We start from the raw sequence: 16584 nt of genomic DNA on the forward strand, positions 1-16584 counted from the left end.
CGATGGTTTACGATGGAAAGCGCGACGCGCGATGCAACTCCGAACGACGCTCGGAAAAGCCTGATAAAGTCGACGATCGAATGGATCGTCGTAGAAGAAAGTAGTCGATCGTTTAAAAAACCGAAATCAAAGACCCTATAGAAATCCCGTGTCGACGATCGTTCCTTTCCATTTCGAGGAAACCCATGAAAAATGGTTCGCGAATTTTTCATCAATTCCAGCGTATCAATTTCATCAATTTCATCAATTTCATCAATTTCATGAATTTCATCAATTTCATGAATTTCATCAATTTCATGAATTTCATCAATTTCATCAATTTCATCAATTTCATCAATTTCATCAATTTCATCGATTCCATTGATGAACCGCGTTAGATTTCATGGAACCAAAGAGTTGTATTTCTGGCAACGTCGTGCCAAGGCTTCGACGGACAAAAAAGGACAACGCGCGGATGCAGTCGCGCGGCGAGTCCGCAGTTGCCGAGGATCGATGCGGATGCAACGAGGAGTAAAAGAAAAAAAAACGCGAGCCGGGTAAATTGTGTCGGCGAATCGGCGAGTCGCCGAGCTACGCATCGTTCGATAATGAAATACGGCGGCCGTTAGAATCGGCGCTCGTTTACCAAAGATTTATGCGGCCGGCGGATCGGTATTTAATTGCGACATTCGCTGATTGCCGGCGCGGTGCGTGGGTGCGTGCGATTCCGATGCGTTGGAAACCCATCGGCGAAGTTCTTTGTGCAGCCGGATGCAGAGGAGTTTGAACGAACGCGTCCGAGACTATTAAAAAGAACGCGATACTGCCTATCGGTTTCATGAAATCGCGAACGACGCGTTACGGTTCGCGTATCGAGAAGCAGATCCTTGCGCCATTTAGAGAGCAACAGGATCTCATAACGACACCAACTGATTGGAATTACTAAACGAGCTTCTTCAGAAGGAGTTGATCTTTTTCAGAACAGAAACGTTCGCAATTCTCTTTCGTTTCTCTTCTTCTTAACATTTTATTGACCGGTAGCCTACAAATCGGCTTTTCTCCCGATCGGTAGCCTGTGAATCGGTTGCCATAGTAACCCTTAATTTGTTATCTATTACTGAGATAAATGTGTTAAATTGTACTACAAGCTTCAATATTATTATATAAATTTTTAAATATTAGATACCTTTCGCGATTAATAAGATAAATAAATTCGAGATAAAAACCGGTGGATGACCGGTCGATAAAGTGTTAAGTTCGTTCGCCATCTTGTAATAAAAATTGTGCATTGCAGTATTAATGATGTTGTTATTTTTCTACAGGTAAATTGTAAAAGCCTTTACCTTGGCTCTGAGATTAGTATTATATTTATGATCACATTTATTTTTATTATATTTATGATATTTTCATTGTACTCGTGCGGTGGCTATTTAAAATCCTCTTATTTCGTCTTCTGTAACAAAAGGATTTTTACATACGCGCATGAGTACATAAATTATTCTTGTTATTACATATAGTTTATGCTGCGCGTCAGACGAGGTGCTAAGTTCACGGAACATTAACAGCGGTTTTCGCGCGTAAAGATCGGGAAATGGCCGAACCATGTCCAATAAAGCCTAGGCGGTCTGAAGCGTAGCTTTTCTCAAGCGGATAATGATGAAGCACCCGGACGGTCCGCGCGATGTTTACGGAGGTATTTCGCGGATTTTCTCGCACGAGAATATCGCAGCTTTCTGAGGAGGGGTTCGCCGTCGGCTGGGATCGTCGCGGAATGGAAACGATGTATAATAAACGGGCGACGAAAGAAAGGCTGCATCGGAATGCAAACGTCGCGGCGAGCCTGCTGGTATTTCGCGAGGTTACCATTCGTTTCTCTCTCTTTCTCTCTCTCTCTCTCTCTCTTTTCCTCTCTCCTTTTCTGTCCCCTCTGTCCTCTTCTTTCCTCTTAATCCCTTACGATCGGCAGTGCCTGCCGCGCGGAAAATAACGGAACCCATAATTTCTGTCCGCGACTCGCGCTCGCTAACAAATTGTCCCGGCTATCTCCGTCGATCGATCGCGAATCGACAAGTCAATCGATTACCATTGCGATCCCATCGTTTCCCGAACGGGCCTCCGCCGGCTACCGGCCGCGCGATTAAGCGCCGTTTTACTATCGCGGCGATCGCAATCGGGGCCTTTGTTCCACGCCACGTAGCCTCGAGCCGATCCACCGGCCGTTTGACCACGCGAATCGTTGCCATACTTGGTCGCGAGGAAATCGACCTGCGCCCGCAAGAAGGGGCCATTTCCGTCTACCGCTGAGAAACGAACCTCTGTTCCGCGCTATTGTCAGCGAGACGTGTAAACGACGGATCTTTGTCCAATTTACCTTTTTCTTTTGTCGATGCAAACGTCGTATGCACGGGTTCGTCGACGATTCTAGCAATTGCTGTGTCTCAGAGAATCTCTCTTTTGGCGACGTGACGTCACCTCTGCGAGTTTATCAATGGTAATTAGGATAGACGATTTTGTCGTGTTCGAGTTAAGGATTTATATGAACGTCAATGCAAATATTTTTAAAGTCTTGTGTCAAGTAAGAAATGTGTATATTTTAATTGATTATTTAATATCTTTGATATCTGACTTGTAATAGAGTAATAAAGTGATTCAAGGATGATTACTGTACAAAAATATTAAAAAAAATTGTTCTTTTATATTTTTCTCGTTTCTTCCATTCTTCGTGCCTTTTTCTTTCTTCGCATTCCCTTTTTCTAGCTTCTAATATTTTTTTCTTCATTCCTTCTACCTCCTAAAAATAACCTTACCGATATTGATCTCATTTGGATTATACTTTTCTTTTTCCACTAATTTCTTTTCTTTCTTCTCAAGGTTCTGTTTGCGTCACACGTGCCGGTTATTTCTATTAATTCTATTAATTCCAGATTTCTCGTACTACAGTTTTTCTCTACCGACCGTTCGACTTTTGCGTTCACCATAACGAAACCACGCAATTCCATAGGCTAGCTTACAATGACGATACTCTCAGTTTGAACTCCGTTGATCCCTAGGATCTCATTGTTCCCGAGCCTGACTCCGTACGATTAGGAACACAGAACGTTATCTTGTTTCTGTAAAACGAGCACGTCGGCTGGACAACCTCTTCCCGACCTTGTACTTGAGAAATGGCACCTGTCCGGCATCCGAAATGAATTCCACCGTAGCGATTTGTCGAAATCGAACAATAAATGTCGCTGCATCGACGACGTAATAATGTAAAATAAATATATAATAATCTATAATAAATATATATTAATGTATAATAAACAATCGGAGATCTGAGATTCGGTGTAGCTTCGCAATGGCCATTTTCTAGTTCAAGAGCAACTTTGGCAGCGCGGCGCGTAACCTGTTGCGCTCATGAATATTGTTTCAGGCAAACAATATTTGTTGTTACGTGATCACGGCACTGTTCTCCACGGCCGGGATTGATTTCCTCGCGCGGTGCCAATTTAAAACGCTCAACAGTTACTTACACCTCGCCGTATCCACGTGTAATCAGTGCGTGTCGCCGCCATGTTGCCGGGCTTTATCTGATTAAAGATACATCTGCGTTACACGGACGCGGTGAGAGCCGAAGGCGCGAGGCGATTAGGATCGTGTAACGCTTGCTTAACAATTATTCCATTCGCCGTGTTCCGGGGGCCGGGTAAACGCGTTCGCCGCTTCCTAGTCAGAAATACGGTCCAAAGTTACCATTCGTACTTCCGTGATTGGCCAAGTTCGCGCGGCACCTATGCTGCGCGTGAAACAGTCTCGAAGACATGCGTCAACCCCTTGCCGTACTTTAACCCTTTGCACTCGAAGCCATTTCAACTGGAAATCTGAAGTAAATTCTCTGGCTTGTAGTATTTCCATTTTATATAACAAAGTGCATTTTATGCATATGTAATCGATTCTTGTCATTCTCATCAACATAACATAACCTTAACAATTCTCAGAATGCGAACTTTGTTAGTAGAAAGATTATATTTTGCAACGTGATAGAATAATTTTATGGTGCCTCACAGTCGCCACTCGAGTGCAAAGGGTTAACGAGTGCGACTCGTGATGCAAATTACTAGGAATAAATGATTAAGTATGGATGTTATTCTGTTCTTTAAAATTGGAATAAAATTCTAATTCCTCGTTATTGATATTTAAACATTCGAGTAAATTCAGGCGTGGAGTAGTCACTTCTAACAGATTATATCAATTGAAAAATTCCTGATCGTGATAAGTATGAAGAAAGTGGTACGGCAAGGAGTTAATTATTCGAAACATTTTCTTTCACGAATAAAGGCTTGCTTCGTATTCTTTGATTGGAGTATGATGAAGATCACCATTGAATGCAATTTTACCGATTTCCTTTGGCAACAGCATTCACTAACGCGCACTTAGAGAGGCAACAGCTGTGAAACGAACTTTCATTACTAGACTGTGGATTTTATGCATTGACCACAAAAGTGAGAGGTGATATGGCACATTAAATCCAAGATAAAGATTTAATAATACCGCTTGATTATTTCCGACAGGATAAAAATGTTAACGAGAATATATTTTCTATTCAACTATTGTTTGTTTTAATCGAGGAAGAGAATTTCTATTTCGAATAAAGAACTATAGTGTATAGATCGCATTACGTAGGAACTTGTATTTCCAAATTCCATAACCTAAAACTATGGTTACTTTTCTTTTACTATAATATCAATTCTCTGCTCTAGACCTTGACAGACCTTGCTCGGTGACCCGATACTCAATAACTCTCCCCCAACTTTTCTGCAGACTATTAACACACGCCATAGAATGAAATACCATGGACCGATACACCCAGGAGTCTAGGATCACGAATGAAAGAACTCATTGTCATCTCCTCGCAAGTTTCTCTTTTATTTAAAGGCTCCGTTCGGTAATTGATAGTATCACTTAGCTTTAATAATGTACAATACAACATTTAATATTTATATATATATTTATGGATTTTATATATATATATATAAAAGTTCGGCCGACCCTTACCGAGGTAAGGGCACCCAGCCGGAAGGGAGGGGGACACTGTCTGGGGCCACGAGTTCCCCTCGGGGCCAGCTGGATGACGCTTGGACCCAGCTGATCCACGCTTCTGCCCCCTCCCCGGCCGCGGAGGATTGTGGGAAGTCCTCCATGGGGGCACGCGTTCTTCTATTATACACAATCGAGGCGGGCAAATCCTCGGTTTTTGCAACGGAGTTGGTGGGTGGGGGGGAAGGGGCCCGGCCGTTCCGGTCGGTTCTTAGGGAGGGCATCATCGTTGGACCGTGGGCGTCGCGGGATGATGATCGATGATGGACTTCGCTGGTCTCGTCGTTGTCTGGGTGGCTCCTCTGTGCTGGTTCCGGCCGAGGCTGGGGGTCGAGGCGTTCGCCTAACTTATCACAGATCGCTGGTGCGACGCGTCGAGCTTTATCCTTGTCCAGGGTCGGCTCTGCCAAGTTCTCTGCCAAGCACTCGGCTAAGTACTCTGCCAAGCTCTTTGTCAAGTTCTCCGTCAAGTTCTCCGTCAAGTACTCTGCCAAGTTGTCCGAGTCTCTGGGATTCTAATTCCTGAACCTGGGGCGTTACCCGAACGTCGAGCCGGCCCCCGGACAGGAACCAAGGCCGGCGGCCACCGTGAAACTCGTGAAAATTGGATCGGCTGGGATTTGGGGAACAGCTTGAGCCTGGGGGGGTTGGGGTGGGTCTGACTTAGACGAGATCGGGGCCTACGGGGGACCTAGAAGAACCCGTCTCCGGTCGGGTCGTTCACCCATGGGTAGTTGTTCGGGCAGCGCACGCAGGTCTGCAGGTTGATGGTCTCGCCGGGAACCTCCTTGGAGGTCAGCTTGCAGGTGTGGGGCACCCAGCAGGCCGGATTTCCGTCGACCACGCACTTCTCTCGCCAGGGCTCGAAGTTCTTCGACTCGGTGACCGTGCGCGGGTTCTGGATCCACTGGATCACCTGGGTCATCGTCACGAAGTACACGTCGTTGTGGTTCGACAGGATCTCGTCGATCCAATAGAGGAACGCGTCCAGGAACTCGGGGTTGTTCTTCAGCCAGGCGGCGTGGAAATAGAGGCCGAGCGGGGCACGGTTCTGCTCGTAGTGCCGGTCGAAGTTGTGGTTCAGGAAGTTGTAGAACTGGTCGCCGGTCAGGATGTTGCTGCACGAGTCGACCATCGCGCAGCCGGGCAGGTATTCGTCGTTCTGCGGGTCCTCGCGACGGTCCAGCTCGTTCATCACCATCTCCCAGACTGCGTGCGATCTGGGGAAGAAGGTGGTTACGGTTTTCGGCTGGTTCCATGGTAGAAACAGCTTGCACTTGGTCGGAAGTTTTTATTTTTCATGTTTGACGGATGCGGGTTAGTTAGGAACGCTGGCTGATGGATCTTGACTGATAAGAATTAGGCTGAGATTTTCGGAGGTAATTATTTTAGCTGCAGTTGTCGCAAGTGGTAGCGATAAGGAAAGTTGCAGCTCGAAAGATTAATTAACCAAGAGCTGACACAGTAGCGTAGAACGTTTATAAAGCTATGATATACAAGAAGACTGAGCAAAACGTGAAGAGCAAAGAGGACAAAATGAACAAAGAGAGCGAGGGAAACGAGGAGAACAAAAAGATAGAAAACAAAGAACAAGATAAGAAAGAACAAAAAGTGTAGAGAGGGGAAAGAACGAAAGTAAAAAGAACGAGAAGAAAAGTGTTTACGGCGATTGCACAAGAAGGTGAAAAGTGGACAGGTGGTCGGTCTCGTGTTACCTAGTGGGGCAATGCTGGAGGTTTCCGTGGCAGCGGTGCGGCATTCTGAAGTACATGGTGTACGGCCACAGCGGCGGGTTGTTCAAAGCCGCGGTAATGGTAGAATCGTAAAGGAAGGCCTGTTCCTCCATCATGGTGAACTGGTTATTACCGCCGACCCTGAGGTAGGGTGCTCTGACACCGACCACGCTGTTGTCGGTCAGATTGGCGTACTTCTCGGCGATGATCCTCATGCCGGCCATCTCCTTTGCCCAGTCGTCGACAGTCGCGTCAGACCAGAACCGTTCGTCGTCGTTGTGTCTTTGGGAAAGATGAAGTCGCACTTATAGCCTCGAGAGCCCTAATCGAACGATTTTACGAAACGCGGGGGACTTTTGGATGAATTAAGTGAAGTCGAGAGCGTTTAATTGAGTCGCGTCCGGATGATGAATTTTGAATCAGTTTTGAATGAGAAATCTTAGTAACTATTATCTAGTTTCGTGTTAAAAAAACTTAGTTTCGAGTTAAAATAATCTAGTTTCGAGTTAAAGTAATTTAAGTTCAAGTTGAAATAATCTAGTCTCGAGTTAAAATATTTCAGTGCCTAATTGAAATAACCTAGCGTCTAATTGAAATAACCTATCGTCTAGTTGAAACGATCTAGCGTCTAGTTAAAGTGGATAACAACAAGAAAAAAAAGTTGATTTTCGAATGTACTGGCCGAGCGAGAATATTTCGCGCAAAAAGCCTGGTGTCCGATCGACCCAGGCACAAAATGGCCCCCGGTTGCGCCAGCCGTGGATAATGCGGATTAGAAAGACGTTTCGTTCAACTGTTCTCCAGGGACGTTTTCTTACGAGATAGAGTGAACGGCGATCTCGTGTCCTTTCCGATGCATTTCCTGCACCGCCGAGTAGTTGGTGTACTTGTGGGATACGAAGAAAGTGGCCTTGATGTCGCAACCGTTCGGGTTCTTGCGTTTCGGGTTGAAGATCTCTTTGTAGAGGCCGATGTTGTTGTTGTTGATCGCGTCGTCGAACGTGATCGTGATCATCTGGGGAACATCCTTCGAGGGCAGATCGCCGGGGATCAGGGTGCCGTCCTCGGAACAGAAACAATCGGGGAGAACGCAGACGACCGGGTCGCACGGCGGCGCTCTGTTAGGGTCGTTGTCCATGTCTGGAATTGCAAACGCTCCGATTGTTCCTCTGGCGCCTTCGATTCCACCTAGCGCTAGCGTTCGGAGACGACTGGACCGTGTCCAGGGAAAATGAAGGTAGCGACAGAATCGCGGACGTCGACGCGTTTAACCTCCGTGTCGTTAGAAACCTCTTTTTAACTTTAACTAGTTGTGACATTCTTTTTATATCTATCATTATTATTATTTTATAAATATTTTATTTTATTACAACTTGGAATGATAGAAGCAAAGCTCACTAGATTTGACTGGAGTTCTACTGGATTTTCTAGGATCATAGAAGTCTCTTTGACATATTTAGTACATAACTGACTACAGAATTTTATATAAGCAAAATTTTATTATACTGAATTTGTTAAGGTTATAGAAAATTTTCTTCGCTATTGCTAGGACCTGATCTATATACAGCCTACAGATTTTTCAGTAAGCAAATTTTAATTCTACTTCGAGAATTTATGTCCTGTTCCCTATCTTATAAATAAGTTACCGAATTTCAAGTAATTACATTTGTCTTCTACTCGATGATCCTCCCTTGCACAACTTTTCTTTTTCATTTTCTAATTCCATTACCTATCTTATTTGATCCAACGATCCCATACCGTATTATTCTAATTTCTCCGTTGTCACATTACTTAAATATTTTAGTCAATATATCTTCCATCGTATTTTTTATTTCATTGTACCATCCCCTTTCCTTTTAAAATATTATCATACTATTTTTAATAATTAATTAATATTCTCATAGTAATGTTATCATACATCTTTAAACATATTTTATACTATCGCAACACATTTATTTTTCTCCCCCTGATCATACAAATACTATTATCACATTTCCTCTATTTTCTCTCGTGCAAAAGCAAATGAAGCATTCAAAGAATTCACTCACCGCAAATGTTCTCGTCGGATCCGTCGGTACAATCTTTCTCTCCGTTACAGAAGAGTCCTCTCTCGATACAAGAGCCGTCTCCGCAAGCGAGAAAACCATCTTGGCAAAGAGGCTCCTCGGTATAGAGCAAAGGCTTCGCCTTCCGTTCCTTGTTCTTCAATTTACAATTGTTCACGGAGTCTTTCCAGTCGCAGGTCTGCTTGTCTATGTCGAAATAGAGTCCCGCGGGACACCTGATCGCCTGCAGGCCGGAACTGGTGCATTGGATCACATCGCGACAGTTGTCACCCTCGCCTGCCACCAACCGGAACCATTCGCCGGCGTCTTTGTCCTTGCAGATCTCGCTCTCGAAGCTCTCCTCCTTTTTCGCGTCCTCTTGCCTCTTCACTCGTTCCAAGCCCTCTGAAATCAGTCCGTACGAGCGTCTCTCGTCTTGATCAGTTCTTAATTAAGACCGTCGTTGTGCAATTTTACACAGCCAGTGTTCAAAGTCAGAATTCCTGTGCATTAATTTTTAGCCGAATTTTTTAATTTTATATTTTTTCACGTTGCTTAACGCTGAATTTATTGCATTCAAGTGATGGGATTTTAATTTTACAATTATACAAATTATAAGAATACTTTCATGGGAATTTATTGATTAAATCGCATTAGCGAAGCAAATTATTATTATATAGCATAATTATTGTACTAAGAGCTATACAGATCTGGATAAATTGGGTTCTGTCAGTTTTGCGAGGCAATGATGTCTAGCTTATTAATCGATACATTTACTGTACATTGTTTTAGCCAGAGGTAAAGTGGTACAGTATGCAAAGGTATTCGAGCAGAAATTTTTATTAAACGGAGAAACTTTTAAAATAAAATTGGCAATATCTTGCTACGATTTTCGTATCGCAGTGCCTCTAGACTCGAATTTTTACTATTTATAATATTTCTACTATTTTACTATATATAATTATAATAAATAATATAATGTAATAATTTCTTAATGATATAATTAATTTCTACTATTTTACTATTTATTTTATTTTCGAGACCTAAACACAGTATCAATATAAATCATTTTCATTTGCTAATTGACGCGATTTGTCGCGATTCTCTCGTGTTCGAATTGGCAGCGTGATAAACAGGAGCATAAACAAGCAGTAACCGATGAAAAATATCCTCTAGAACGACATGTCCTCTTGCGAGAACGAGACCGTCGTCGTTGCCCGCCAGTTTCCTTCCGGGACAAACAGAAGCTTTCTCAAAAACTGTGACGCGCGTCCTCGCGAAGAGCCGCGCAAACAGACTTGGCCGATCGCGAATTTCTACGGCGGAACCCGCCGTGTGATTTACAGTGTTACGTAACGCGTGCCGGCGATATCAGTTGCGAGATTATGGAAAGTGGAATAGAGCGTACGTGTGCGAGAGCGAAAAGAAAGACCAGCGTCAATATAACTTTAGCCGGCGGTTATTTATTCGTGGGATCGATAGCGTCGTTCCGACGACCGTTGTCCAACGAAAGCGCGATTCGCCGCGGTTGCACAAACACGTTGATAACACTGCTCGACACTGATACTGCATATTTCAATACACCAAACACGAATTTTTGTTAATTTTTAAACGAGTTGATTTCTGATGAAATTTAATTTTAAAGAAGAAGATAAATTCGTAAAATTTGAGAATTTTTCCTGCTGTAATTATCAACTTTATCGAATTGATATTTATGTAGAAAAATTCTATAGAGTCGCCTGAGTACAATGGCGTAATTTGTAATGATATTACGAGCGTTGGTTGCGGTTAAATAATGCTCGATGAGAGACAACGGCGGCGCATCGAGCGCGATGGTCTGGTTTTTGTCTTCCAGCATTGGCCAACAGACCCTGCCACCAATTACACACATTTCTTTTTATTTCCTACGATCGCGCCAACGGCTTTACGTATCCCCGACTAGGAAGTGAAAAGCAATCTTATTATTTTACGTAACGGCCCGCGCGGCGTGCCTACGATTTGACCAATATTTATCTCGTTTGCGTAACTCGGCGTCGTGTTCAATATGTTCTCTATAACGATCCCGAGTTCCCGAAAAATATAAATAAACTCCTGGTCGACTTTCGAAAGCGACGGAAGTGCTGGCACACGAGCGAATAGAATCAATTTGCAGTCTATTAGAAACAAGGACAACGCGAAGCATCTGACGGGACGAGGAAACCCGGCAGTCTCGGTTCGCGAAGATTTCGAAAAGAAATTAATTGTTACGCGGGCATTCGTTCCACAAAAATTTGCAGCGCGGCGAAAGGGGTTTTCCGGGCGTGTTTCACGGTTGATTCTGAACAGCGACGGAAGCCGCGCGGATGCAAGACGAGATTATTGTCCCGATGAAACCCCATTCCGCGTAGGAAACGCTTGCGTCGTGAAAGCGAAGGCGAGCCGCGCGAAGATTTTTACGTGCGGCCGAACACGTGTTTGCTTTCTTCGCTTTGCTGTTTGGAGCTCGCGTTAATTTTATATCGAAGCAGCGGCGAACGGTGAAAGCTGTTCCGGCACGCTCCGTGCCGACATTGTTTTATTAGTTCCGAATTTGCGCCGCGGTCTGCGCGAATTGTGAACCTGCTTCGATTAACAATGACGATCGTCGCCGTGTTCGAGAACAAATTATTCGCTGCTGGCTTTTAGGCTTTCGACTAGTGTCGATAATGGAACTAGCGGCGACCGTACGGAAGCCGTGAATTTTGTTAAATTATTCCAAAGAGAACGATTCTCTTACCGAGAAATATTAACGATTCATTTCGTAAAGAATATTGTTGGATGAGAAATTGGATGCTGCGACGAGCGATATTAATGGATGGTAGAGTTGGATGAAAAGTTAATAGATATAACAGATCGTTAAAAAGTTAACAGATGTAACGGTTCGATAAAAATTTAATAGATGCGATAGTTCGATAAAAAATCAATACATCACAGTTCGCTAAATAATTAATAACCTTGACAGTTCGTTAAAAAATTAATAAACGTGGCTGTTCGATATAAAATCAATAGATACAACGACTAGTTAAAAATTAAAAGGCGCGGCAATTCGTTGGTAAAATAAACGGACGTAAAAATAAATAGGGACAAAATAAAGACAAGAAATTAATAACCGCCACGGTTGGATCAAGAAAATAAATGTCAACGTTTGCTGGCCCGACCATTCCGTTATGTCATACGATCCTCCGGGTGCCAAGATCGCAGAGATCCGTAACGCGAATATAGAACGCGACACCGGAGTGGAAATAAAAGAAAGAGGATAAAGCAGAAGTCGAACCGACTGCGAGAGGCAACGAGAAGCAATAACGAAGACAATGTTATGCGCAAGGGCGACCCGTTCTCCGACCGATCGTCGCATTTCAGGAGAAAGTCGCCGAAGAAGTTCCCCCGAGAAGGTCGTTTCACGGATCTCGGAGTGGGAACTCCGGCGGTCTCGTCGCCATTTTGAGGAGGGCAGACGTTGCCCGGATGTGCCGAGTGGAAAGATAAACTGCGGGGACCGACCTTGGTCGTCGTCGAAGACGAAACTTTCGCGACATCCCTCGGCGATGATGTCGGGATTCTTAGCTGAATCAGCATGTAAAGCGGAGGACGAGCAGCGAAACTTTCGGAGAAAACGCCGAAGAATTTTCGAACGGCGGCGGGGAACGCGAGGCGGAGATATCAGGCCGACGAGTCTTGAATGAACGTTGACTCGAGGAACTGTTCAGACGTACCTAATCTACTTAAAAATCGCGTTAAAGGCTACAGGAGCTTCCTAAACCAGTGGTCCATTCATTTTTCTCGAGAAATCGCTTTGGGTCGTGCGCGCGCCCGGAGAAACTTTCAAAGTCGGAGAGATCGTGTAAATGTTCTGGGGTCGTAAGAGAACAGAATGTTCTACGGATCGTTTAAAAAAAGGCGGTCTGGAAAGATCGAACAAGTTTCCGCTTGTAGACTGTTCAGACAAATTAGGACAATGTCAACGAAGCGTAGAGAAAATTTCGATTCGAGATTTCGAATATTTCGAGTGATAAAGGAATTATACAGGCGAGATCAAAATTGGTGGTCGATAAAATTAGTTCCTTATTTTACATATTAAGAAGAATACTTTCAGTGCAGATCGCAGATAATTCACGAATGCGAAATAGAAGAGCACGCGTTAAATTCTTTGTAATAACAAGATCAAACTCTAGAGGTAGTTTTAAAAGATGATGGTCCGTGACGCGATTCTAGATTAATATCCGCGACGAATACGCCATCAATTGCTCAACTTTCACGATAGATTCGATCGTCCCAGGTTCAAGTTTGAATAAATTATTGAACATCGTCTAAAGCTTCACGCGTGGCTTCAAATTGCTGTTCCGTTCTACAGGTAGCTCAAAGACCGTAGGGCCCGCGTGTCGCGTCGCTCGGAACCTGTCCCGAGGGACAATTTCTGTCGGTCGCTGCGTAGGTCCGCGGGGCCCGACCGGGGCCGCGACAAACGGGGAAAGTTGTGCGCCCCCCCACCCGCCGATTTTCAGGGCACGGCAGTGACGTCACCCATCCGGGACCGATCAGACCCGGAGAGGCTTTCACGCTCTAATCTCTTATGCAACCTGTCGTCTCTGGCGACCGCGGAGAGCCGGGGAATCGATTTTCTAGCGCGATCGTTGGAAATCTCCGGAAAACCGCGACGAAAAAGTGAATCCCCTTAGCGCGGTCGGCTGGGCCCATCGGGGCCCGTCGTCGTTCTCGATCCGTAACATCTCCGCGGTCTACCTCGGTTTCGATAACCGAGCTCTTCGCGATCCTCGAAAAGCGCAGAACGAAGCGATGCATTCGGGGCCTTAGCGGCACCAAATGGGGCCTAACGAATTCCAATTAAGCGCCGAACATGCCCGCCAGGTGTATAGTCTCTCGCAGCTCTAATCTCGATCCTAAAAACCGATTCGAACGTCTCTGTACCGACAGGGGATTGTAAGCGACCGGCGCGGCTAGCCTCGGGGGACTACCGGGTGTCGAAATTCAGTCCCATATTGAGGATCGACGGTCGAATTCGGCGGACGACTCCATGTTACCAGTCGCCATGTCGTTTCGCTCTAGATCGCTAACCCCCTTTGCAATCTCCTTGCCCGACTTCCAGCGACGTGTCCCCTAACATTCGATCTAACCTGGCCCCCCCCATAAGGCTACGGGGCCTTATCGCCGACTCGACGTTGCCTGCCGGGACCCTCGTTCTTCCCAGAATGTTACTCACCGGCTAGGACGATCGCTGCTAGGAACAGCAGCACCAGCGAGGACCTCATCCTCGTTCGAGGAGCTACCCTGGTTCCCGATCGACGTTCTCACGTGATCACCGTCGTATCCACGGTTCCCCTTCGGTCACACCTGTTCGCCACCGGTCCGTGTTAGGTACCAAAAGGCCGCGTACGGGTCCACGAGTCACTTCCGCCGAGTCTATGAATACGTTCGACGGATATTGATCAGCGCTCGCGGGCGCTGTGGCTTAGGCCGGGGTCCTGGAATTCCCTCGAGCAGTTTCGGGTTCTCTCTTTATCTCTCTTTCTTTTTCTCTTTCTCTCTCTCTCTCTCTCTCTCTCTCTCTATCGGCGATGCGCTTCAAGGACACGGACCTTGAAGGTGTAAGGTACCGCTCGCGGACTGACCGAGGCCCGCCACTCGCCGAGCCTTATATTTCCACCACCACTCGGCCCGTGAACCGGCCCCTTCTTTCTCCGGTTCCGACCGCTTCGTGGTCTGTGCATGGGTCTAAGCTGATCCAGGAGCCGCTCAGGAGATCACGCAGTGGCGTAGGAGTGGCCGAAGGGAGGACTACCGAGATCCAGAGATCGTCGTGGATGTCTGACGCGTGACGTATCCAGGGCTGGGTTAAAATCGATTTTCAAATGGTGGACGGACGAGAAATATTTTCATTTTATGTAATGTAGAATTTAGCTTTTGTGGTAGCAGTTACATGTGGACCTAGCATTTCAAGTTTATTTAGCTACGTAATATCCATATGTAATTATTATTCCAAAAAGATCTCTTCATGTAATATAGAATCTAGCAAATGAACTTCTTTCGAGATAGTTGTTACGTATGGAGATAGCACTTGAAGTATACTATACCACGTGATATCTGTATGTAATTATTATTCCAAAAAATCTCTTCACGTGATACACAATCTGGCAAATGAACTTCTTTTGAGATAGCAGTTACATATGGACCTAGCATTTCAAGTTTATCCATCTACGTAACATCCATATGTAATCATTATTCCAATAAAATCCACTCATGTAACACAGAATCTAGCAAATGAACTTCTTTTGAGATACTAGTTGCATACGGTTATGTCATTTCAAATATATTCAACAACGTAATATCCATATGTAATTATTATACCAAAGAAAGTTCACCATCCAAATTCTATATTCTACAATGAGATAAAAATATTTTTAATTTATTTAATATTTCGAAAATCTATTTCTATCCAGCCTTGACTCTATCGATTATGGTCAACCGATTTAAAAGATTTAGGCGACCGTGTGGTTTCTAGTAGTCGGTGTTTCGAGTCGCTAAAGATCAGTGGAGGTCGTTGAAGTCTTCTGGCGCATTGCGAGGATAGATTAGGGTGCGACGGAGAGATTTGTAGTCAAGTATACGTTAGCGAGTCGACATTTCTCATTGAAGAGAATGCCTGATATTTTGGTCCGCGATGACGCGCAAGATCGGCCAAGCACGATTTTGAAAAGTTATATAATAATATTCGTAGTACAGATAATGCTATACAGATAAACACTAGAGTCAGACTTTGAGGTCCGAGTCTGTGTGTCAGGGGCATGAGAACCCTGTGAGCGCGCGGGGTTTGCTAGCCCGTACGTTGGAAAGTAGAACCACCGTGTCGAACTGCTTTGAATTCTCGTTTAATCACAGTAGACTCCCGTTTCCACGAGCGCGACAATAATTACACGTTGCGCGTTTATCTTAACACAGTTGTTTACCGCAAGCCCACTATTAATTCGATTTAATAGGATATTTTATAATAACAATAATACGTCAAGTTATTTATTCGGCTTTTCGATAACCGTAAGTGAGGAAAAAGTGACGCTGTCAAAGGAATTTGTTGCATCGCGTTCGTCTAAATAATTTCACAGATTATAAACGAGATTATTGTGATATATTTGAAAAACATTTTTTAACCTTGGCCTTCCGTTACAAATGATTTATTAGGCAATTGCTGGTACTTAAAGTCGCCTCTCGTTCCGCTAATTAATTTAACGACTGTCTAACTCGTTCCACGAACATCGGACGGGGCGAGGAGAAGTTAACCACCCCCGTCGCGGCTTCATAGAAATTTTACGAGTCGAAAGTTCCAGGTCGCCGTTCCCGCCAAATCCTGTGGGACCGTTTCGACTGGACACAGCCACGTGGTCGCGCTCACCCCATGAAAACGGATCGCGGTAAAACCGGCACGGACGAATCGTTTCGCGAGCTGCGGCGCGCGCGCTTCACCGTAAAACATCGTTTTACGACGAAATCTCGACCGCAGATTATTATAACTTCGACGATGCTCGGGACAAATCGGTGCATTGAAAAGAAAAAACTACTTATCGTCGCGGCAGGAAAAGAAGAAAGGAAGGCGAGGCTCCGATCTGCTTCGCTGGTCAACGATTATCGAGCAACGGACGACGCTCCGGCGAACGAGATCGTTGAAATACAAAAAAGCTCGAGGAGGCACGGAGATACAGGCAGGGGGGAGGCGGTGGAGG

The 16584-nt window shown here is 44.9% G+C and overlaps 1 protein-coding gene across 1 annotated transcript; it reads right to left on the reverse strand.

Moving 5' to 3' along the window:
• Positions 1-4933: 4933 nt before the first annotated feature.
• On the reverse strand, positions 4934-14417 carry Serp (chitin deacetylase-like protein serp). Its single transcript, XM_078189871.1, has 5 exons — positions 14073-14417; positions 8840-9241; positions 7610-7931; positions 6774-7073; positions 4934-6278 (listed from the first exon to the last, which is right to left on the reverse strand). Exons 1-5 carry the CDS (start codon positions 14119-14121, stop codon positions 5750-5752), a joined length of 1602 nt encoding a protein of 533 aa, XP_078045997.1. The 5' UTR covers positions 14122-14417; the 3' UTR covers positions 4934-5749.
• Positions 14418-16584: the final 2167 nt, after the last annotated feature.

The sequence above is a fragment of the Augochlora pura genome, chromosome 9, assembly GCF_028453695.1.
Source record: "Augochlora pura isolate Apur16 chromosome 9, APUR_v2.2.1, whole genome shotgun sequence".
In the NCBI taxonomy this organism is placed as follows: Eukaryota; Metazoa; Arthropoda; class Insecta; order Hymenoptera; family Halictidae; genus Augochlora; species Augochlora pura.

Coding starts and splice junctions, on each gene's coding strand:
- Serp (XM_078189871.1), bottom strand. CDS start 14,121: ATGAGGTCCTCGCTGGTGCTGCTGTTCCTAGCAGCGATCGTCCTAGCC. Junction 7,074..7,609: donor ATCGCCGTTCACTCTATCTC/GTAAGAAAACGT, acceptor TCTTTCCCAAAG/ACACAACGACGACGAACGGT. Junction 6,279..6,773: donor CTCCAGCATTGCCCCACTAG/GTAACACGAGAC, acceptor CTTCTTCCCCAG/ATCGCACGCAGTCTGGGAGA.